This window comes from Nasonia vitripennis, chromosome 5, assembly GCF_009193385.2.
Source record: "Nasonia vitripennis strain AsymCx chromosome 5, Nvit_psr_1.1, whole genome shotgun sequence".
In the NCBI taxonomy this organism is placed as follows: domain Eukaryota; kingdom Metazoa; phylum Arthropoda; class Insecta; order Hymenoptera; family Pteromalidae; genus Nasonia; species Nasonia vitripennis.
This window is the reverse complement of record NC_045761.1, coordinates 19366112-19389226: the sequence shown is the minus strand read 5'-3', so window position 1 is coordinate 19389226 and position 23115 is coordinate 19366112. Positions and strand designations below refer to the sequence as shown.

At 41.1% G+C, this 23115-nt stretch overlaps 3 protein-coding genes across 9 annotated transcripts; 2 read left to right on the top strand and 1 right to left on the bottom strand.

Annotated features, from left to right (window-relative positions):
* The first annotated feature begins 4337 nt into the window (after positions 1-4337).
* Positions 4338-17207, top strand: LOC100122895. 6 transcript variants are annotated; one of them, XM_031931449.2, is made up of 14 exons: positions 4338-4688; positions 7410-7590; positions 9368-9564; positions 9649-9790; positions 9926-10226; positions 10691-10843; positions 11531-11816; positions 12245-12499; positions 12576-12789; positions 12857-13044; positions 13109-13404; positions 14263-14484; positions 15061-15243; positions 15314-17207. In XM_031931449.2, exons 2-14 carry the CDS (start codon positions 7460-7462, stop codon positions 15470-15472), a joined length of 2727 nt encoding a protein of 908 aa, XP_031787309.1. In that variant the 5' UTR covers positions 4338-4688; positions 7410-7459; the 3' UTR covers positions 15473-17207. The 6 variants fall into 6 exon arrangements, with proteins under 6 accessions (XP_031787309.1, XP_031787310.1, XP_031787306.1 ...); XM_031931450.2 differs by having other exon boundaries at positions 14260-14469; XM_031931446.2 differs by having other exon boundaries at positions 14260-14484.
* Positions 17208-17580: 373 nt separating this feature from the next.
* Positions 17581-19433, bottom strand: LOC100122872 (COP9 signalosome complex subunit 6). Its single transcript, XM_003424718.5, has 6 exons — positions 19162-19433; positions 18747-19060; positions 18380-18663; positions 18137-18302; positions 17857-18050; positions 17581-17758 (listed from the first exon to the last, which is right to left on the bottom strand). Exons 2-6 carry the CDS (start codon positions 19045-19047, stop codon positions 17618-17620), a joined length of 1086 nt encoding a protein of 361 aa, XP_003424766.1. The 5' UTR covers positions 19048-19060; positions 19162-19433; the 3' UTR covers positions 17581-17617.
* Positions 19434-20825: 1392 nt separating this feature from the next.
* Or111 (odorant receptor 111) lies at positions 20826-22880 on the top strand. 2 transcript variants are annotated; one of them, XM_016986165.3, is made up of 6 exons: positions 20826-21104; positions 21168-21572; positions 21721-22104; positions 22187-22391; positions 22477-22632; positions 22728-22880. In XM_016986165.3, exons 2-6 carry the CDS (start codon positions 21175-21177, stop codon positions 22776-22778), a joined length of 1194 nt encoding a protein of 397 aa, XP_016841654.1. In that variant the 5' UTR covers positions 20826-21104; positions 21168-21174; the 3' UTR covers positions 22779-22880. The 2 variants fall into 2 exon arrangements, with proteins under 2 accessions (XP_016841654.1, NP_001177526.1); NM_001190597.1 differs by lacking the exon at positions 20826-21104 and having other exon boundaries at positions 21175-21572; positions 22728-22778.
* Positions 22881-23115: the final 235 nt, after the last annotated feature.

Below are 23115 nucleotides of genomic sequence, written 5' to 3'. Positions count from 1 at the left end.
TCGATGCATATTTATGACGCTTGTACATCGTGTTTTAGGAGTGACATCTCGCTCGATGCGGAGCTTTTTAGAGAATTGCCATTTCGGAAGATCGTTTCGTTATAAAAATAACACTTTCCCTCGATTGATAATCCCACGAAAAAAACGAGCTATATTCTGGCTCAAACTATAACTAATAGTCAGCATACCACAGCGTCCCCATCATCATCTCCGCGTCCAAATATTTTCCTACGATACGAAACTTGTATCATTTATAAAGCCCAAGAATACACGCACACGCGTGCGTGGGAGTCACGAAAACAGCGTGCACCGTCCATTTGCAAGGAAATTCATCAAATTCAGGAAATCTCGCGTGTACCGAAACTTTCTTACGTCCACACACACACACGATATATCCAAGCTCTTAGACAGTGGAAAGTTGCGCTCGAGTGAGGCAAAAAGCTCGCCTCTGGCATCGACAAAGTATCATCGGCTCGCGAGGATCGAGGAAAAAGCTCGCTCACGGTGTAGAAAAGGAAGCGAACAAAAGAACGCTGCGGGACAATACATGCACAGCTGGCGGATTCTGCGTCGGACTTTATTAAATTGCCCTTGTATGCGAAATCGTGCTCGGCGAACTATAACGCGCCAGATGACTCTTAACGATCGTCCTGTGGATATAGACGTGTATATCTATGTGTGTTCCTGCAGGGCAATTTGCGCGCGGCTGGCTCGGCCAACTATAAAAACTTCTCGCCACGACCGGACTTTGAAATGATTTTAGTTGGCCGAGACGCGAGTGCTGTATAAGCGAGGAAATCCAAATTAAATGCGTTGGGCTGATTCCGGCTTTTCTTGAAATTTTCCCGCCACGTGACTTCAGCTACTGCTGCTGCTGTTGTTGTTGTTTGATAAAACTGCTGAAGTTTAGAAGTGGAAAGTTGCTACTTCGAAGAGATAAATGTTCGTTAAAAGTATCACTAACGAGCTTATTTAAAGAGAGAATAGGACGCGATAAAAAGATCTTATCTCTCTACGTGTAGGATGCTTAATTTTTTATGGTTTCGTTTAAAAAGATCCCCATTAAGTGAATCCAAAGGAGGTGCAGCCTGGAGTGAAAGTTTTGATGTAAGTGAAAAAAATCCTGCGAGAGAACACAGAGGAAGAAACTTACTCTCACCGAATTTGAGACTCGTCTAAAAAGTTATCTCGAGCGTGGTAGACAAACACACTGCGAAACTTTTCTTCTGCCCCTTGGCCTTCTCTCGGTGTACTACTGGAGCTACTGTAAACTTGCGGGTCGAGCTTTATTGTGAGGTACGATTCTTTGAGCCGAAGCTTTTAAGTGTATAATATCGAACTTGTCGTTTTAGGCATGAGTCTGTCATCGAATCATTACTAACGTTCCGAATAAAATTTCAAAAATAGCATTTAGCACGGGTTCTTGCAAGCGTGCAAAGATTGGATGAAAGCTTTGACCATAATGTGATAGTATCCATCAGTAATAATCGAATAAAGTCTCGGTCACTCCTCGGAGGAGCAAAATAATTTCGAGCTGATCAGAAAAATACACGTCAGTAGCATCATCAGTTGGCTTCGTGACTTTGAAATCAGGACAGTCTAACAATAAGCTTTCACCTAAATACAATCAACTCGAACGCAACACTCAAACCATAATCCAATCGTCCCTCCTATAAATAACCATTTCAGCATCTTTATTCAGCAATGCCTCTCGATCAGCATCAAGCCTTCGTCGAATCCGATGGGATGTCAGAAAAATCAGAGAGCCAGCCTTTCGTGAAAATCAGCCTCTCCGGCGTGAGGCTGCGCTTTTTCCCCGTCGTTCTTGTCGCAGTCCCCGATAATCCTACTCGCAGTGGCATAGTGCTCGCCTTCTCTCTCTCTTATATCCTCGATATATCCTTCCTTCAAGTCGCGCACGGTGGACGTGGAAAATATCGCAACGGCGCACCTCTATGCATACCGCACGAGGATTTTATCGCCGGATATGCACGAGGAATGCATATAGACTTTTCCGCGCCACTACTGTGCGCGGATGCTTCGGAAGTGGGAGAGAAAGTTTTCGGAACTCGTTAGTGACGCTTGTTGGCTGGATGAGCTTTTTTTGCGCGTGGAAGGGGGATGAGAAGTGGAACACTTCGGCGATCGGATGCGTGCTCGGTGATTGATTTGTTTTTGAACCGACGGATGCTTTTGGCAGTTGTATTCGAGGGATGGTTTATGGGTTTTGGGTATTTCGGTTTTATTGCGCACTGTATTGGAGTTTATTTTTATTTGCGGGGAAGACATTTTATGATATTTTATTAATGATTGTTTGAAACGGTGCTATTGCGAAAATCGGTTCGGGTTTGGCTTGATCGTCATCGCTACTTTGAGATGCTACGAAAATTGTTAATGTTTTAATATTTAGGATATTTTGTAGTCGGTGTAATAAACGTATACCGTCGCTTGCTGAAAATTCCATGAATGATAAAACACCCTTCTTTCGCAATCTACTTTACCCACCGAAGAGAACACGCATCATTTCACATGTGGATTATCAACCGTAGCGAAATAGCGTTATGGTACAGCAGAACGATATCTTTAACGTTAAATATCAACTGCCGTGATAAATAATTATCATCAAATTCATACAACAAAATTTGAATAAGAAATAAGAAGAGTATCTTAAAATTAACGCTTTGCAAAAAAATACAGGCAAAAAATACTGATCGCAATTACGACTGAACCACCAGTAGGCACCGATTAAATATTCTATTTTTATACGACTCCGGCGAGTAATTTTTCTCATATTATTTCACCGAGAGGCAAATTCGAGTAATTGCGGCAATCAGCTCCAGCAATTTTCTCAATTGCTTTGTAATAACACTAGCGCGCGAGAACAACCCATATTCATCTCGAATCGGGTTTATTATGCTCAATTATCGAATCAATATTTACTTCTTCTCTGCAATTTGTACACGGCCACTTTTTACCTCACAAGTTTGAAAAGTGAATTTTTGAACGCTATTTATACGTGAAAAATAACATCCAACTTGATAATCTAGCAAACACAATTCGTAAAAGAATATTCGAATTTAAAAATCACATCATCAGGATTATTTTATTCGATGGCACGTTTCGACATACCTGCGCAAAAAGCGCATATTTCGTTTTTCCTAAATATTTTTTTCTAGAAGCGCAAAACAAACACTTTTACGACCTTGTGGCGACCAAAAATATCTTCTTTATGTACACATCGTTAAACTCGCTGAGAGAAAAATACTCGAAAGTTGAGCACATTGAAATAAACTGGTCAAATCAAATAAAGGGTTGTTTCAAGCAAATATCCCACCATTTTAATTAGCTACGACAAAAAATACAAACACACTCGAAAAAACCCATCGTCGAAACAGCTCATCCCGCATAATTAGGTATAGACCGTGACAACAGGTCGGAAGCCTCCCGCATAGTCGGCGTCTCGTTGTCCGAAATTCCATACACGCGAAGGAAATTGCCAACGGCAACACCGCTGATTATTTGCGCGCGTATACGATTTTTGAACCACGGGACACTTACACATCGGCGTTGCGTGATTGTCGAATTGATGGCCAGAGCCGATAGGGTTTGGTGGTGGCCCGAGGGATTCCGGATTAGCGTGCGGGGGCTAATGATTATGATTGCCGGAGAAATTATATCGGATATCTGATGATCGCTGATTGATATGGGGCTTGCTTATATTTTGGTTTTGGTTCAATTAGGAGATAATTGTATTGGATTTCGTGTATCTGATTTACTAGTTGGATTTAGTCATAACAATTCATTCGCTGTTGACGATTTCTGATATTTTTTTTTGTCGATATCGAACTAAAAATATTCTTTTATTTTTCCACGCGTTACTAAGAATACGCTCTCGTTTATTTGAAAAAGTCGAGGATTCGAGAGCTTATTTTATTTAAAATTCATCCCAGCGTCTCCCGCCTTCACTGCAAGCTCATACACTCAACATTCCCCGCCGATCAGTCAATTACACACACATCTCAACTCAGCAGCTCCGACATCTATGAATAAAACATAAACTCCCGATAACCCAAAATCGTATAATGTCCGCGTCGAGGTGAAAAGCTCGGAAAATTCGAAACACGCTCTCTCTCTCTCTCTCTCTCTCTCTCTCTCTCTCTCTCTCTCTCGCACACATACCACCCAAATAACCATCTCTCTCGGGCGCTATACCTCCGCAAATAGATCGCAGCCGCGCTGCACTCGCTCAACGGCTCGCCGGCGAACTATCCCCTAGTGAAAGAGAGAAAGAGAGCTTGCAGAGCTATAGCTCTCTCCCGCTTCCGTGTGCAGCCGCTGCAGTAGTATCCCACACGCCGTCGTGCGGGGCGCACTCGCGAGAGTCTCAACGCCGCCCCCTCACTCGCTCTCGTTCGATAAAACCGAAGCCGTTGGATTCGCGGTGTATACGTCATAATCCTGTGAATAACGACGATTCGCAGGAGTAGAGTGAAGTTCGCGAAGAAGAGCCCGATGGTAGGAGCTGGTCGAAAAGCTACCATGCGGCGAGTATAATACACGACTGTGAGAACGAGAGAAAAGATAATGCGGCAGAGGGAAGCGGACTACGTCGAGGCGGTGGCGGCGGTGGCGGCTGCTGCTGCTACTCATCGATCGCGATGACAGCGGGGGCTTAGACCCTGCGAGAGGTACGCAAGCCAGTACGTGTGTACTATACCATATACTCGAGGCTCTTACGCGCGCGTGCGACTACGTCACGGCCCTTGACGCGCACGCTCGAGAGTGTGAGAGAGAGAGAGAGAGGGCTGTGCTTTTTTCTCTCCGATGGTCGATCGGCCGAGCTGATAAGGGCTGGGGGAGAGTTTAATTGCGCCGGGGAGAGTTTACGAAGTTAATCCGAGCCGCTGATGATGACGACGAAGCGAGGAATCGATCGGGGATTGGTTTGCAAAGAGTCGTTACTTTTTGGTTTGTTTGATGGATTGATAAAGAGGTTGCTCTCGAGAGGGGCTGGCTGTACTCGGGGTGTTACCACTTGCGGGCCGGTTGCACTTTCTTTTTGGTAACTTTTTGATATCTGACGGAGAAAACTTCGCGGCAGTTGAAAAAAGAAACTTCAGCATCGCAGAAAGTGGGATGTAGCTCGGGTGTATTTTTGGCCAACGAAAGCTACGTTGACGAGAGCCGCTCTCGAAAACTCGACGTTTTTTTTCAAACTCTCTTACACTCTCCGTCCATGAATTTTTTATACAAACAGCCGAGATATAACGAGAAAGAAAATAAAATCGAAAATCTCCGCAAGCTCCCAACGAAAGCTCTCTCCGAGCGCGTTACATAAAAGTCCGAAAGTATTATAGCATAGGTGCGGGCGGCAGAGAGATAGACGCGAATGACGAGAGCCAGCGCGGACGTAGCCTAGTTTTAAAATAAGAATCCGCACAGATACGCGTGCGAAGACGACTTGTCTTCTCTCTCTCTCTCTCTCTCTCTCTCTCTCTCTCGCTTTCTCTCTCGGTCTAAAAGCCGTACAGCTGCGCGACGCGACTTCTTTTTCCACGCGGATGACGAAGACGAATGGGAGAGAGAGAGAGAGAGAGAGAGAGAGAGAGATTGCGCGCGGTCGGCTTGATGATGCTGTGTTATTCAGCCGGGGTATTGGACGGGAAACGTGATGGATTTAGCGCAGAGGAGGATTTATCGATCGGTTGGATTCGCTGCTCTTTTTTTTATAGGGAAATTCAGCACGATGAATTCGTTCTTATTTTTACTAGCTGCTATTTGCCGCATAGCCATATCAACCGAAAATTCCTCGAGTCATCGCGTCGATTGAATTCCTCTGTATACGACAGTGTCATCCCCGCAGAAAATATTTCGACGGGTGACGCGACAACTTTGCCGAACCAACTCGTAAACACCTATACAGCGAAAATCGGAGCATCAATCACAGCCCATAAATTCGATCGCGGCGATCGTAAAAAGATATAGCCTTTACGTAAGCGACTCTCTGGACCGGCAATCAATCGTGCGTGTGCCGGCCGTAAAAAAAAGAAAGAGCGGCGTATCACGGCTCGTTTTAATTGATCCGACTCTCGTCGTCGCCGCACACGTGAAATCGCCGCCGCGCGACGATCAAAGTCACTGAACTGCCGGGAGTTGCGCAGGCGCAAGCGCGCGAGAGACGAAAAGGAACGAGACGAGTGATCGGAGCCAGTGCGCTGCGCTATACCGACGTAGCTGCGCGCGATTCTATCGTCGGCGACGTCGCCGGTGTGTGCGCTGAGAGGACAATGAATTTTAGTGTATAGAGAGCAGTGAAAATGGGAGATGTTTCGAGAGTGAATCGTTGAAGTGGTTTGTGCGTAGGGATTTGTGTAGCTGAAATTAGTACTTTTGAAAAGTGAAAAGTTCCTCTCGAAGTACATTCGATATTGAGGCGTACCTGTATGTAAGTCGGATGCGATTGCTAATTACAATACTTTGTTTATACATCATAAATTAGGATTAGATAATAATTTATTGAGCATGAGAATAATTGGCAATGGAATTTGAATACACGACATAAATTGTTTTATAAAATTCAAGAAGCATCGCGTGTTATTCGTTTATTTTAAGTAATTCTCACTATACTATAGTAGAAAATAAAAGAAGATGATTTATAAAAGACAACGTTTAAATTTCACGCTGTACAAGGTTAAGATTACCAAAAGCTGACAAGTAATCTTTCATTCGTAATGAAACTCATACGTATGTTTTCAGTACCGATATAGACGGCTATAAATAAGCCCAGACTCCTATACGCGGGTATACACGCGTAATTAGCCAATAAAAAATGCGTTTGTTTAGCGCGGACAAAGTCTCACAAAGATATCGTACCGTCGAATTGGCAAAGGATGTTATGACTACTTGGCAGTACAGCAGCACTTTTATGATGATTGAGTTGCACTTTAATTTAAGCTTAAATATTCAAAGCTTATTTCCCTTATTAAGATTTTTCCTCTATACAAGGTCATTCTATGACTCGTTTTTTTTCAAATTCTCCATCGATTCCTCCGATAAAAAGTAAAAATGCTGATCCGACCCAGTAGTCACACACGGGTGAACCGTAACCGCCCGCAGTTAAAAAAATCACCTTATCCCTTTGAAACCAGTCACAGTCTCGGAAAAGTCGAGCAAACACAAAAATCCCTCAGCTCCGCGAGCCTATATAGATGAAAAGCTGCAGCCGAGCGGCAACGCTGGTCGCGTGAGCTTGCCACATTGACACAAAGGGGCAGCGTCGCACGCGCGCAAGCTTTGCTTAGCATTGTTTTATCGATGAGTTAGACACAGTCTTTCTCTTCTCTATACACTACGTTATATCTATACGTGCATACCAATACACGTCACATTATTTTCTCTATTACTTGCAGGCCTTGATTTATCGACTCAGCGCGACGAGGAGCTAACCGACACTAAGGCCATGGCACTGGTGATGCTACCGTGTGACCTGCCCTGGTGGTCGGCGGTCACCAAACAGCTGGACAGAGCCGCTGCGGCGAGAACCTCGGCTGACCTCGTCGACGCTATGCAGAGATTACACGACATGTGCAAGTGAGTATATTTATAATTATGTCTGGCTTTGCCAATTTGGGGAATAAAATCATCTCTTATGGTTTGTTTATTTTGAGAGAATCTTCTACTCTATAAGTGTCGTTGATATAAAAAATTTCCTTTGGTGTGAAACATCAGAGTCTATTTCGATACTCCAGTTATTATATTCATCCTCTAATCGACGGAGGTTTGTCACCTATGTCAAAACCTACTTTGACTACTTACAATAAACCATAACTCATGCCTAAGACTTCAGCTATATATTTTGGTTCTGCAGCCTCATCCTTTTTCTTCACGCCAAAAAAAAGACGTTATTGCCATCATTATTACCCCCAAGATGATTTGTCAACGCTTATCTCGCGTATTGACAGCAACTTCCTGCCCCATTCAAACTATCAACGAATGCTTACTCTCGGATATATTCGTGTATATAGCTCGACGCATAACTCGCCGGAGTCGTACATACCCCTCCTCTAGCGGGACAAAAAAGATGCAGCACAATAGCTCGTTGACGGCCAGTCCGCCGTCCGCTCACGGACGGAGAAAAGACAAAGAGGTCCGCATAAAACGTCACGTGGCTGATGTATTTTAATAAATTCGAGGCCTGTCACATTCGGACTGCGTATAAGTCATCGGAACGATGATGTGCTCTTCCCTCTCGTGTATAATAATCTTGCGAATATTTCACGAATAAAAATGTCCAGCCAATTTCTCATTCAAAGTTTTCCCCCACAAGTCAAACAAAAGAAATCTCACAAACATCACGACTGTAAATTCATCTTGTACATACAGCACCTCGACGGCAAAAAGCTCGAGCTTGCAGCAACAGGCGCGACACACACATACACTCGATCGATACGCCGTCATCTCTGGCCGACCGGTGGCCGGTTGTTACTACTGAAAATCGGCTGTGCCCCTCTCTCTCTCTCTCTCTCTCTCTCTCTCTCTCTCTCTCTCTCTCTCTCTCTCTCTCTCTCTCCCTATTCTATATTCGTCCGCGTGATCTCAGCGCTCGGGCTATTTCGTTGGCTCGCGTCTGTCGGTGCGCGCGTATTTTTGGAAAGCTCAAGACGAGAAAGAACGAGATGAGAGAATGGAAGAAGGGACTCCGAGTGCACGTGTGTGTGTGTATGTGTACGTGGAAATGATACCGACCTTCGAGGTTCGACGCACTCGGTGCGCGAGCGAGCTTGCGGCCGATGCTTTTCTCGAGTCGATATGCGCAAACATAGCTCGGCTAGCTTCCGGGTGCAGTACACTCTCGCGCTGCGTGACGTCAGAACTTTTTTTTCGCGAGGGTTATTCGAATCGCGCGCGCGGTGAGGTCGGAGAATATAATGGAGAGCGATGTTTTGCGTGATTGTGCAATCGAGTGAGAGCGTGTTTACTCGCGGGGATATCTTTTTGATGGCTTTTAAGCTGATACGGTGTGAAAGGTTAAAGGCGCGTTAGGATTTTTTTTTAATTAAAATTTAAAAAGCTGTTTAAATTTTGATCATGGAGGAGGCATACACATAAAATTGAGACAACAACGATGAACATATGTTGGATTCACCAGTGGCTTGTTTCCAAAAATAAAGTTGACTTATTCGAAATGGACGTTTTACTGACAGAACGCAAGTCGCTCTGGTTTTTACAATGAGACATCCAATGCTCGTGTTTGTTTTGACGAATGTCAAACCTATTTTGAGCTCATAAGTAGCCAGCTGAGAGAACAAAATCCAATTCCATAAACCTAGTTCTCAATTACAATCTATCGATCACTTACGCATTCCAGTATCAGCCTGGATCCCGAGGAGGACATCCAGGAGCCCGACCTATTCGTCGGTCTGGCTCGTTACCTCGACGAGGACCTGAGCTCGACCGAGCGCGAGCACGTCCTCACCAAATCGATACCCAGGATAGCGAGCCAAGCGAAAGCCCTTAAAACGCACAAGCCTCCGCAAGGACTGCATTTCAGTTTGCAGCAACAAGGTTAGTTTACAGGTCGATCGAAGAAAATCGGCAAGAATCGTTATGCAGTTTTTTCGAACGAATTTACACGTTTGTTTATTACAGGTGACACCATCGAGCACAGTTACGCGTTCGTGGCGTCCCTTATTGCCAACGCTTTCTTCTCCACGTATCCTAAGAGAACCCCAAAGACTCATCCTACTTTAAGAGACTTTAATTTTACGAACTTTTTTAAGCATCTTCATTTGTAAGTGAAGCCTTTATTTCCTTATTATTATGATTGGTAGGAATCGAACTTGCTTACTTAAAATTTAGCGTTGGATTCCTATCGACTATTTTCGACAGAACTGCATTACTCACTCGAACCAATCAATCTTTCCAGAAAAAGCCAAAAAGCAAAATTACGCGGAATCTTCCAGTACTTCGACTACCTAGACAGCAGAGGCGAGAAAGCCCTTGACGGTAACCTTCTGATCTCCCGACAGGTTCTACTGTCGCGTCAATGGTTGACCATCGAGGACTGGCTCGAGAGTAGCCTACCCTTGTGTCCATTGACAATCCGACACGAGGGTCGACTCGATCGGGCTGAACACGAGGCCAAGGCCGCGATGCAGGTCTGCTTCGCAAGTCGGAGCCTCGGCAACGGGGTCCTCGAGGCTGACGCCACCCAAGAGACTATTCAAGTAAGTAAGTACACAATGCTGTCTTCTCCGGAGCTTAAGTGTTTTACTACTCGAGGGGATGTGCACGCGCAGCTGTATATGTATACAGTTGAGGAGTTTATCTGGCGGCGAGCTGTTCTGCATTGCCCTCGGCATTGTTTTGCGCGACGACTCTCCTTTGTTCGAAGCGCAGAGGAGTGCTTTCGCTTGGTATTGACTCTCTGGGGGTTCTTCTGTTGATTTAGACGACAGAATGGGAGTTTTCAGAGCATCCGCTGCATCGTGTTCTGTTTTAATTGCAGAGGAGTTGAATAGAATTTTTACATATAGATTTTAAAACATATATAAGTATTGAATATGTAGAACATATAGGTTTACAATCGCTGATGAAAATTATTCGAATATAACGTAGATTTGATAAGAAAACAAAGAACAAGCCCAGTTTTTTACAAGCCAGATTTAAAAAATAAACAATAATTTTGCAGATAGCGACACATCCTGAAATGTTAGCTGTCATGCTATCAGTAGAAGCTTTAGAGGATAACGAGGCGTTAATAATCGAAGGCCTACGACATATATCCAGGATACAAGATCCAAAACATCGGGCTACATTCGAAGCGATACCTGAGCCTAATACAGTGAGTACAAAACTATAATGATTTTTATAGAAATAAAAAAAGGAAAGTAGCAGTGATGACGGAATTTCCAAGAAAATAAAGTATTAAGAATACTTTCGCTGCTACATTCGATTAGTCATTGAAAGATTCTTAAATTACGTTTTTGCGTTTATGGCAGTATAATTGACATTGTCGTCTTGTGTATTGATTGACAGATTTGTAAATATTTAGACGAAACTAAGTAAGTTATTCATATACAGTAATTTGGAAATCGATTGCGCTAATTTAGTTTAAATCATAACATATAAAATAGAACAATTGCAATATGAAATGTAGCTGCATAGGTGTGTTGCATAGTTGATTCATATATAGTTTTAACTAATGAGAAACGTATCACCATTCAGAAAAAAAAAACATAAACGTCCACAGCGTCTTAGTTAAACAAGCAATAAAAGTCTGCAACTACAATCTGTGTGCATAAAATAAAAGCGTATTTCTCCAATCATTCGCCCAAACTAATACGATGTAGTTATACTGTTTACATTTATACATCAAAGCCTATAGAGTCAATCCCCACGACCCCCACCAACGAAACTTTTCCATTCACAATACAATAAAAAAAAAATTAGATGCATGTCCATCGCGCTAATTCTAAATTGGTCAACGAGGTTATTTGGTTGTGTTGTGTTGTGACGCTCCGCGGCATAGATAATGGTGTGCTGCATAGATGCGGAAGACTACTCGGACCTGCCACTGGCCCAGTACGAGGAGGACAACGTCCTGCGCGAGTTGAACAAATCATTGCTAGGCTTTAGACAACGCAGGCCACCGCAGAGCCCGACGGAAAACGACCGACAAGACGGCGAGGGTGAGACGGGACCAGGAACTAGACGACTGTCGCCCATAGGCGAGAGCTTCAGCAGCGCGTCTCCAGAGATCGATGACTCGGCGAGAAAATGCCACAATGCCAAGATCAACAGCAGTGGGAGTCAAGGTAAAATTCGGTGTTGTTGGAGTAATCGGAGAAAATTTCGTGGAAATTTAAAAGTCAATATTTATTCTAAGTCATTCGAGGTAATTACGGCGTCTACAAATTTAGAAAGTCAATATTCTAAGCCACTTCGGCTTTTATAGCTGTTTCAAATTGATTCTCCTGTAGCAATATACAACTTGTCGAACTTATCGTTACTGAAACTTATATCTCTGTAGACGAGAAATAGCCAGATAGAATAATTAAACAAGTCGAAAAGAAATTTCAACTGATAAAAATTTCATAACTAAGCATATAAACTAAACACAACTTATGAATAACTAAAGTCAACGCATATATAACTTGTTCAAAACAAAAACGCGAAGGCGTATTAGCAAAGATTTCAAATTTAAAATTGTCCATATAAATCACAAAATTTTTCCAACTTTCAGCATCCGCAGCAACGCAATCGAGCGAAACCGGCCGAACTCGCGGCAACGGCTCGTCGACGCGAGCCGTTAGTCCAGGTCGAGTTCTCAAGGTCAGCAGTACGGGCAGGCGGAACCGATTCATCGTCCTCGGCTCCAGCGGGGAAGCTCTACCCGTCACCCGTAAATCCATCGCGCAGACCAGCGTCTACGACAGCTGCAACAGCCAGAGCACGGATAGCTTTCACAGCGCTAAGGACACCATCGACGAGGAACCTGGTGAGCATCGATAATATTTCATGATGAATTCAATCGATTTCGTGACATCGGCATTGAACGTTTTACTGTCGTTTAGAAAACGAAGAGGAAGATCAGAAGCAATCGAGGCGATACAGTGCTCAGCTCGATACCCCAGAACGAAGGGGAACGTTCGCTCAAAGGCTGAAAGATGCTTTGAAGCGCGAGAGTTCGGCAACCGGTACGACGTCCACCACTGACTCGACGAGCGAGAGCAGCTACGCTGTTGGTATCAGCATCGCTGGCAGTCAGGTCGCGGATCAGAATATCAAGTAAAATATTTTTACTCGAGAAATTTTCAAAAACCACGGTTTCTATTCATTCATCTTTTGATTGCAGGGTAAAGAGAGGAGGTTCGAGAGGCTTCGTGCTGCGGGATGAGACCGTGGACGAAGAATTTTTGAAAGAATCCCTCGAAGCCGAACAAAAGTGGCTCGGCAGATTTCGACAGAGTCAACCAGCCATGATGCAGCGCAAGGAGGCCGGTGCCAGCAGTAGATATAGTTTCAGCACCGAGTACAGTTCTGGTAAGCTTCGATTTAAAAAAAATGAAGACTTCTAATACGAAAAAATATACATCGTGCTCTGAAGATTTCTGCTCAGAGCTGGACGAAGTATACGAGCAGCTGTCAAAGTGGCTGGAGGATCCTATAGTCCCGAGCAACGAAACGCGTGAGCTGGACGCACGCGACAAGGCTGTGGTGACGTTCGCCGGTTCTTTGTTGAAACGTGCCCTTAGCGAATCGTTCGCTGGCGTGCCTGTCCAGGAGGGAGAACCTCAACCGTTGTTCGATAGCAACGACGTCCACCAGAGGCGCAAGCTCGCACTGGCTGTGCGAAGCTTGAGCCTCGAGCTTGCAAGGCAGAGGAGCAGGAATCAGCCGATGGTGAGTTTTGTTGATGAGGAAATCTCTAAAGCTAAATTTTTGAGACCTGGTGAAATGTGAAAAATTATTTTTGAGTATGAAGAACACATATTTATAACATCGTTGATACAGTTTGCAGTTATTTTATCAGTCTCATCTTTCGAATGAGAAGATGGAATGAGAGACAGTGCGGTAAGGAAGTGTTGAGATAGGGAGATATATGCTCTATAACTTTGAAATGTACAAGCCCAGTGCATAATAGTTATATACTAACAGAAAGGTTTTTAGTTAGTATATTGACTGCAAAATGATTGAATTTTTGTTTAGACTTTTGATATTTTTTTTTATGCTTTTTTGATGATGAAATATCATGATTGCAAACGCGTTTAAACCACAGATATTTTTTAGACAGTTGGTCACTACACTTCTATTCTACACAAATTACTAGCTCAATAATAATCAATGATTGAAGAATACACATATTCACACTACGTTTTTTAATAACTTATATATAACGTTTGTGAAATACACAAACGCATATCCGATAATTGAACTTATCGTAATCAGCATCGACACTTTGACACGCAATCTGCCACAAATTTCACCTATGCTGCATAATAATGCTAAATTACAAGAATATCATCGAAGCTAATTGAGTATGTGCAAATTGGTTTCAATCTAATTATATTTTTGTGCGAATAGTAAATTAATAGTCTATGTGTATAACGAACATTAATTCATTTAAATCATACATGTGACTCATAATGCAGTATGGGCATATCTACGCCATTTTTATTAAAAAAAATTATAATAAACAAAAATTTTTATGAAAAGAAATATGAATGTATCGATCGTGAAAAAAAGGCCTGTAATCAGCAGACCAACGATGGACGGAATCGCGAATCAGATGACGAGGACACATTCGTAGATGCGCCTCAGGGTGATCCAAAGATGTTCCGCGACGCCAGGAAGTCTCAACGTCGCAAACTGATGGCCGTCACCTTCACCTCCGAACTATTTCAGACTCTGTCCGAGGACGAGGCGATAATCACTCTGCCCTCGCGAAAATCCACGAAGAACAAGAAGGTGCCATTATCACGAGTAATATAATATAGAAATATCCAATACGAGATATTATACTTATACCTGATTATTCATATACCTATTCTCTCGCGCTTGTGTCACTCAAGGCACTGTAAATTAACAATGATTTTGCGATTAACCATACTTTCAACGCTCGTGTGTATCGTTCCTCATCGTGTGTTTTGTGTGACTGTGTCTAAAACTGTGCATAACTACACATGCTTGTGAGTTTTTTCCTGCCAATCTGTAACTTAATACACGATCTTACCATTTGAAACATAAAGCAACCTATATACTGTCTCTCGTTCTATCGATGGAATTTTGTTGAATAATAATTACTCTTGATGTACCACTTGATGTTACCTTATAAGTATTATTATCTAAATATTTTTATTCTTCTACTTTAGTGTATCCTTAACTTAACTTATACAGCACCTGTACCCTGAAAAAAAGTTTCTGAATTATCTACAAATTCATCAAACCTCTTGAAAAAACTTGTTTAAACATGCAAACTATATAGCTTCATAAAAACGATTTCTCGCCACAAAAGGATGACCTCCATCGATGTCCTATCGCATCGCTCGTGTGTTACAGATATCTCGAGAGAGCAGTCCGCAGGACGGTGGCTTGCTGCCCGTGGCCACAGGAAACTGGGGCTGCGGTTCACGGCTCAAAGGTGATCCGCAGCTCAAACTTGTCATACAGTGGCTAGCCGCATCCTTGTCAGGAGCTCCCAGACTGATATATTACACTTTTGGACACTCTACTCTTACTAAGGTGATTACAAAAGTTACAATTTCTTCAAAGTCAAAAAAATCTGTATGATCATACCAACGTAAAATTTCAGCTGGACACAGTGAGCCGAGTTTTGACGGACCGTCAGTGGTCAGTGGGTGATCTAGCAGCGGTGGCGCTGAGGTTCTCGGTACAGACAATCGAGAAGAGACTCGAAGGTCGCAACAGCCTCTTCGAGGAGCTCATAGGCATGGACAAGCCAAGTCCTTAACCCGAAGAAATGCTCTCCGTTCTGGTCGATCTACTCGCTACGATGATCGAGGACGGCGTCACCGTCTACGTCTGAAACTCCCGCTTTGGTTGACTTTTCAATTGAGTCGCACATGCTTGATATGCTTGGTCGGTTTTAACGACGAGACGTGTATTCTTTCAGCCACTGAGAGCAATCAGTTCGTCGTGGTCTTGACGATGAAAATATCTGAGATGAGAGTCGAGGGTTCATTTTCCATCGGGACGATTTTGTTGTTCACCGAGATGTAAGACAACGTTTTCAATGCATTATATGCAGTCTGTTTTACTTGGACACAAATTAATGAGATTATAATTTCTATTTTGAACAGATTTTACAATTTGTTTGATTTGCGCAATCGTGTTATACTTATATAATTTAGCCAGAGATTAATTCTTTACAAACTGTTGTAAATTTTTTAACAAAATAATCAGTATGAGCGCTAGAAACAGCAGCTACACGGGTCTCATTGTCTAGACTTACAAGCCTAATTGCACGAAATCATTGAATGTGATACATGAATGCGCAAGAGGTGATTCTAAGCTATATGGAAATACACTGAACGCTTTTGTCCATGCATTTCATTATACATATACATAAGCTGTGCGTGTTTTAAAAAGTCGTAACGAAATTTTGACAGGAACGGTTATAGATTACAAGTATAGTTTGCAACGCCGAGAGCATGGTTTTGCTTTTGTCAATATGTATTTATTCGGAATCGTTTAGTCGTAGCTGTATTATTTTTAAAGAAAAGGGAAAACACTTTAAAATATATATAGTCTTAAAAATAGCAGTACTAGATAGCTGTAATCATCAGAATCACAAACTCGCTGGTGTTTCGACATATCAGCAAAATATCGACAAATAAAATCGCGCAAATATCTGCACAAACCAGTTTTAACGTTGAGGAAACATAGAAGTATCCGCGACGAACTAGAGTACAATAGCAAATGTGTAACGCTATAGATGAATTTTATCGAATCTATTAAAAGTAAAGCAACCTAAGAAGATTATTAGAGAAACTTAAGTATAACGTCAATCAAAATTCTAACGAATTTACGTAGAAAGAAAAATAGATATGAACTTTTCAATTCAAGAAGTATACATCAACAATGTTCTATCTCCTCGTTATAAATGCAATAACTACAAAGAGAAGCACTTTTACACACAATTATGTACACTATGTTTTGTACAGCAATATTGAACCAAGTTGAACATTAAAGTAATTAGATTTTTAGAACGTTTTTAGCGGTGAGCATTTTTTATCAAATGAAAAGTGGAAAAACAAAGAAAAATGAGCGATGAATGCTTGTTACGCACTCGGCACTCGGTAACAATAATTCAAACTCGTCAATGATTTGCTTTTTCTATCGAATAAAGAAGCGATGAAAAATACAAAATGTAATTTATACGCTTTTGTAGATCAAAGATGTAAAGGAATCTATATAGTCACACTTTAGAGAGGGATGACGATGCTGTGGCCTATCGAAAGAAATTATTGGTGAGATTGTGCCAATTAATATGTGGTCTTCCATAAGATAGCTCCTGCTAAATGTATTCGACATTCGATGCGTAAAATGCGTTTCCGCTGTACATAGAAGTGACGGCGAAAGAGTTGGAAATGTAATCGACTCAATTATGTATATGAAGAAATGAGAAGCGCATAGCGTTTGAGCAGTATGTAATAGGCAATGTTAATAAATTTCTATGACATTTAGACGATTTTTTTTCTTTTTTATCAAAATGATCTACGTTCCTAATGAAAAACTCTTTGAACGGTAAATCACAGCTTTTATTTAATATCACATGTTAATAGTTCTTTTTCTGGTTTTCTGTTTTCTTATGTTCTTTTTTTTGGTACTTTAAAATCGTATAAATCCGCCATACTCGAATGTCGCTGTGGCTTAGTATCCATTTTAATTGGACTTACTTCTTAGAAAAATTAAGGCTGCGTATTAAGAGGTTTATCCTAGCCCCTGCAAACCTTGATAAATAAATAAAGTTAAAAGAACTGAATTCCCTTGGGAGGACTTACTTTCATCCTGAGATAATGACGCTTGAGTTTGACATGTAGTAGTAAAAAACAAAAGGTTTGAAAAAAATAAAACTAAATACTATATTGATCTATCAGAAAAAGAGACTCCGCACACGACGTGCAACGATCTGTCTGTCATACAAAATGTTAAATTTGTGTACAAATTGATTTGTGTCGTTGCAGCCTTTGGTTATAATGCCAAGATATGTCATAAGGCCAAAATCGTTGCATTGCTGTAAAAATCAAATTAAATTAAATTAATGAGCATCACCGTTTATCAATTTGAGTTAAAAAGAAAAGTTATTCGTAAGATAATATTTCAGAAACTTACATTGTAAAAGTCAGCCTTGAACTTTGGATTGTTTAGTACTGGTAAGCGATGACTTAAGGAACATGCAGCTCTTAAGACCTCCTGATTTCCTTTCAGTTCTCCACTTTGTACCGCTTGGACATACCTCAGAACTAGTTTTACCCTGGAGTGCAGCATTTTGATAGCACTATGTTGCGCTATCAAGTGTTCGGCAACTGTTGGGAAGAATATTTAATATTAGTTATATTTTATGACTCTCAAACAGAAAGTTAAATATTGCATAATGAAACGAAATAAATACCTAAAGAACTTTCTCCCTGATCATTGGTGCACATCCTAGCAACATGATCAACACCGATTCTCTCAGCCTCTTCTGTAGCTAATGTATAAGTTAATGGAACAAACAGCATTGTAGCTTCCCCATTAACTAAATCTATGACTGATTCATATATGGATACTGGCAATTGCTAAAAATTGATAAATTTTATGTAAACAATAGATTTGAAACAAGAACACATAACTATTTGCAGTACCAAGTACTCACATCAGTACTCTTAGGCCGCGGATCAAGCTTCAACATGACTGGACTCTCATTGATCTCACAAATCTGTTTGTGAACCTTGATGTCTCTCTCAGTTGGCATATTACCAGTGGTATACCAGCCAAGAAAATCCATCTCGCTGAATACTTGCTTAAACTGCTCCTCTTTAGTATTGTAATAGTCTCTATCGATTATGACATCGTCTCCTATGCAGGTGAACAGCAGTTCGAACGAATTCATGATCTCGATGTTGCGTCCTTTCTGCTTGCCGATCAGAGCTCCATACACTGAAGAACAATTGCATACGTAAGCATTATTACATTACCATCTCACTTGACGCTTCTCCATCGATCACAACCAAGACACTCACCGAGCTGATCGCTGCCTTCCTGGGCCCTAAGTCTAGTCCAGTGCTCGCTGACATTCATAATGACCAGTGGATGGAGACTGATGGAGACAGAACCGACGGTGCCGGAGGAAGCCATGACGCGGGCAGCGTTGACATTACTGGGACCAGCGGCTGCGGCGGGTATGACCACCTCAGCCGGGGCGACTTCCATCGTTGCCTCCTGAGCGTCGGTTGGTGCACCGGCGCTTCCACTAGACACTGACGCCCCGGCGTTGTTCTCGTCCACCTCCATCTCACTTGACTGCTGCTTTTCCTCGCTCATCGTGAATTCCTGACTGTTTCAACAGAGAACACAGCGGTATCGCGGAATTAGTATGCGCGAATTTAGGTTAGGAAAGAGTGTACAACTACAAGGTTTAGGCATACAATGGCTTACCTTGTATCTTGTCTTGTTACTGCCTGTATATACTGATAGGAATATCCTAGCGCCGGTGCGTATATCACACACAGGACGTTCAGATGTTTTGCACGCGAGGGTTTTCCTCTGGATCTCCAGTCTCCACTCTTCCACTCGGCTGTATAAAGGTCTGTATTGTTGTAATACTTACGTATTTATACGGGGGTAAGTATGTCTGTATGTACACAAAAAGACAGTCTATTTGCGAATCGCGGATCCACAGTAATGTCACGAAATGAGTAAACACGTGAGAGAGGGGAGCAAACTTATGCGTGAAGTGAGCCGCAAGGCGCTGTTCGCGCGGTTTTGGCGCGACATTCGAATATACGATAATTTAATAAGTAATAAAATGTACCAATACATTATTATAATATTATGTAATTAAAATGCGTCTCTTATTTTCTATTCCTTCTCAAGAGGGTATAATAAATTGCTTATTATCTTGATCGATAGTGGAAAACAGCCGAACGTTGTGGAAGCTTGTTCTGCCGTCCATACGCACTTTATTATAATTATGCATTACTGACTTATTTTTTATTCCTTCTCAAGAGGGTATGAAGACTAATTAATTGTATTATCTTAATCAATAGATAGAAAATAGTCGGACGTTCCTCGTTATGTCTACGTGACATCTAATTATGCGTACCTATAATTGCAGTCTTACTTTTTTTCCTTATCTCTCAAGAGGGCAAAAATTAATTGTCTTGATCAATTGCGAGAATCGAACAGTCGGACTTTGTTACAGTTTTTTCTTGTGCGTGTATCGTGGCTTCTAATTATGCGTATACCTATAATTATCTTATTATGTTTTATTCCTTATCTCAAGAGGGTGAACATCAATTGTATTGATCGCAATAGACAGAAAACTGTCGGATGTCGTGGAAGCTTCTCATGTAGCGAAGTAGCTTTTAATTATGTCTAATTTATTCTTATCGTCTATTTTTTCTTTATCGCAATAATTCGCTGTTTTATTTTACCCCCTGTATAATAATAGCATCCATTAATTATAATAAGATCGATGCGGCGCGTAGTATAATGCGAGCAATGACAGTGTTTCGGAGCTGCATATAGGGAGATAAAAATACGCAATTTGCCAAAAGTTAAACCCGACATTATATTGTAATATTTATAATTACATTTGCTCACCCCCTATAGTAGAAATCTTCTCAAATTTCTAAGCTGAAATTTACCGATATTTTCTCGCAAAAGCGTTTGAATCGAATAACCCTAGTTTTGCATAAGACCACAGCTCGCAGGTATATTATTATAAGTGTGTACCTTCTTTTTCGTTCTCCACATACTGTACGTTCGTATTTTTCTTAACTCTCGCGCGCACTGTCGCAGTTCTCTTGAAAATCTGTATATTATTTAAATCCAAATATAAATTTTTGCGCAATGGACGTTGAACTTTCTATAATATTATCTTTCTATTCTCGATGCTTCTATTGTATTCACGTTACGTATAGTTTAATAATTATACGCAGCTCTATCGTTATATTCTCGTATTTCTGTTCCCCCTTCCACATGCGCATCGCTATAGACACAATATTATCCATCGCGTACTCACAATACGTCTTCCCTATTATCTTCTCCGATCGCAAAGCGAAACTGGCTAATAACCCTGATTATAACGTCAGCATCGCGAATTTTTCAATAGTCCGGAAGATCGTGCAGAGAAGGAAATGTAAAACGTTTCTGCAATAAGAGTTTTTATCCATCAATATATTATGTTGGCATCATTAACTGTACTTAGCATAATGGCAGGGAACTGGGAGGGGAACTACGCAGAGGAATTTAAAATATTATAGTACTGCGGTGCCTGTAAGAGAAAAGAATTCAGCTCCTCAAACAGTTCCGTTCGGTCTGCTGTATGAGGAAATTCGCTTGATGGATCAAGTAGTTACAAGTAAATCGTTGTAAAGGTACTCATAATCCTTCCATTTTATATTGTAATTTTTTATGCAACATTAACCGTTTCTTCGAAGAAAAAAAATGGACGAGATTATAGATCCCATAAAAAGGACAGACGTTCTGCCAATATCTTTTCTTTACCTCAAACTCGTCGGTGCCTGGAAGCCTTTAGACTTGCCAAAATGCTTACGACTGATTTACGACCTTTTTACGATATTCATGGTTATTTTTATATGCAAACTGCTCATCATTTCCGATATCTTGTGCGTTGTCTTTGCCGAAGAAAATCGGTTTGCAGTGTTTAAGGGGATCGTACACGTAACGATTACACACTTGAGTGGCTGGATCAAAATGTTGCACGTATTGAGTAGACGTCGAAGCATCATGCTTTTGGTGAACGGTTGCGTTGCTAAGCAATGGAATCCACCGAGAGATAGACACGAAGCCTCGATTCTTACTTCGTTCGACAATTCGTCAAGGTTTAATTATATTTTACTATAATGTATTATTTTAGATATGCATGCCAATATAATTTCAAAATTGTAATGAAGGCTATAAACTAATGATCAATGTTGATTGATGATTCAAAAACGCATATTACTTAAATCATTGTTGTAAATAACACAGGAGAACGACTATAGCGTATACGATACAGGTCAGCGCAGCTGTGTCGATGCTCGTGTTGAGCCCGGTATTCTCTTCGACGTGGTTTTTGCCAATAGACAACTGGTACCCTTGTAACATTAGTTCACCAATTTGCTTCTGGCCATCTTACGTGCATCAGTCGATGGGGATCGTAGCTATAGCAGTAGCTCATGTGGCGACAGATACTCTCATCGTTGGCTTCATGATTCAAATTTGTACACAATTAAATATACTAAATCATCGACTGCTTTCGATTCATATCAAGCTTGAGGATACAGCGCGTCGACAGAAAAACCAAGAGCAGATTTCAGCTGTTGAGACGCTCCTCGTTAACGAATGCATCAGTCATTACATCGATATACTGAAGCAAGTATCAACACGAAACCATGTTTAATGTATCAATTTTAATTTGTATTATAATTATATGCGATGCTGATATATTTTTTAGATTCGCTGACTTGCTGAGCAAGACGTTTGTCGAAGTGGTTTTTATTCAATTTTGCGTAGGCTTCTCGGTGATTTGTTCGATCGTTTACTTACTCGCCATATTAAGCATTTTAAGTTTCGATTTTTTTGGAACGTTGTTTTATCTTGGAGGTATGTTGAGTCAGATGTTTATATACTGCTGGTATGGGAATGAGGTGGTCTTAAATGTACGTTGCCGATGAATTTTATTTTATTTTTATACTTATATTAAACGAAACTTATGTATAATATGATACGTTTTAATTGTTCTAGAGCACGAAGCTATTTCACACGATCTATAACATGAATTGGGTTGCATTTCAAATCAAAACCCAAAAAAAATTGTTATTAATGATGCTTGTTGCGTTATCGCCTATTCAATTATTTGAAGGTGCTATTATTAAAGTGAATCTGGATGCTTTTATTAACGTAAATACTTTGTTAAACTCAAATTTATAACTTTTTGACAAATCCAGTTTCATGCAGTATAACATTGATCCAAGTATTCTTAATCTCTTGAACAGGTCCTCAAGTTTTCTTATTCTGCATTCAACATTCTGCAAAAATCTTCTTGAGCGATTCACATTTAGTGGTCAAAGAATGTAATAAAAACAGTTATTGATACATTTGTACATAATTGTTCTTGGTAAAATAAGAAATAAGTGTAACAGTGCAAAATTGCTATTATAAGTTTTTTTAACAATTTTTAACTTTTAAATATAATATACGTATGCGCCCATAAAACTTGCCAACAACTTTATTGAGCGTACATGAAATTATTTCCTTAAGGAGATATCGGAACCAACGAGACCAATTGTGACCTCCACCTCGAGTAGTAGTTTACATTATTTGCTTTCAATATTCTTCGTACCATCAAAACTCAAATTCATAACCGTTTGCTATTATGTAGGT

Bases quoted from the DNA above. Each gene is read 5' to 3' on its own strand.
- LOC100122895 (XM_031931446.2), top strand. From the start codon at position 7,460: ATGGCACTGGTGATGCTACCGTGTGACCTGCCCTGGTGGTCGGCGGTC. The intron at 9,791-9,925 runs GTAAGTGAAGCC...CAATCTTTCCAG, and splicing joins TTTTTTAAGCATCTTCATTT to AAAAAGCCAAAAAGCAAAAT. The intron at 15,244-15,313 runs GTGATTACAAAA...GTAAAATTTCAG, and splicing joins GACACTCTACTCTTACTAAG to CTGGACACAGTGAGCCGAGT.
- LOC100122872 (XM_003424718.5), bottom strand. From the start codon at position 19,047: ATGAGCGAGGAAAAGCAGCAGTCAAGTGAGATGGAGGTGGACGAGAAC. The intron at 18,664-18,746 runs GTGAGTGTCTTG...ATTGTTCTTCAG, and splicing joins GGAAGGCAGCGATCAGCTCG to TGTATGGAGCTCTGATCGGC. The intron at 18,051-18,136 runs GTATTTATTTCG...TCTTCCCAACAG, and splicing joins TCAGGGAGAAAGTTCTTTAG to TTGCCGAACACTTGATAGCG.
- Or111 (XM_016986165.3), top strand. From the start codon at position 21,175: ATGGACGAGATTATAGATCCCATAAAAAGGACAGACGTTCTGCCAATA. The intron at 22,105-22,186 runs GCAAGTATCAAC...TATATTTTTTAG, and splicing joins CATTACATCGATATACTGAA to ATTCGCTGACTTGCTGAGCA. The intron at 22,633-22,727 runs GTAAATACTTTG...TCTCTTGAACAG, and splicing joins ATCTGGATGCTTTTATTAAC to GTCCTCAAGTTTTCTTATTC.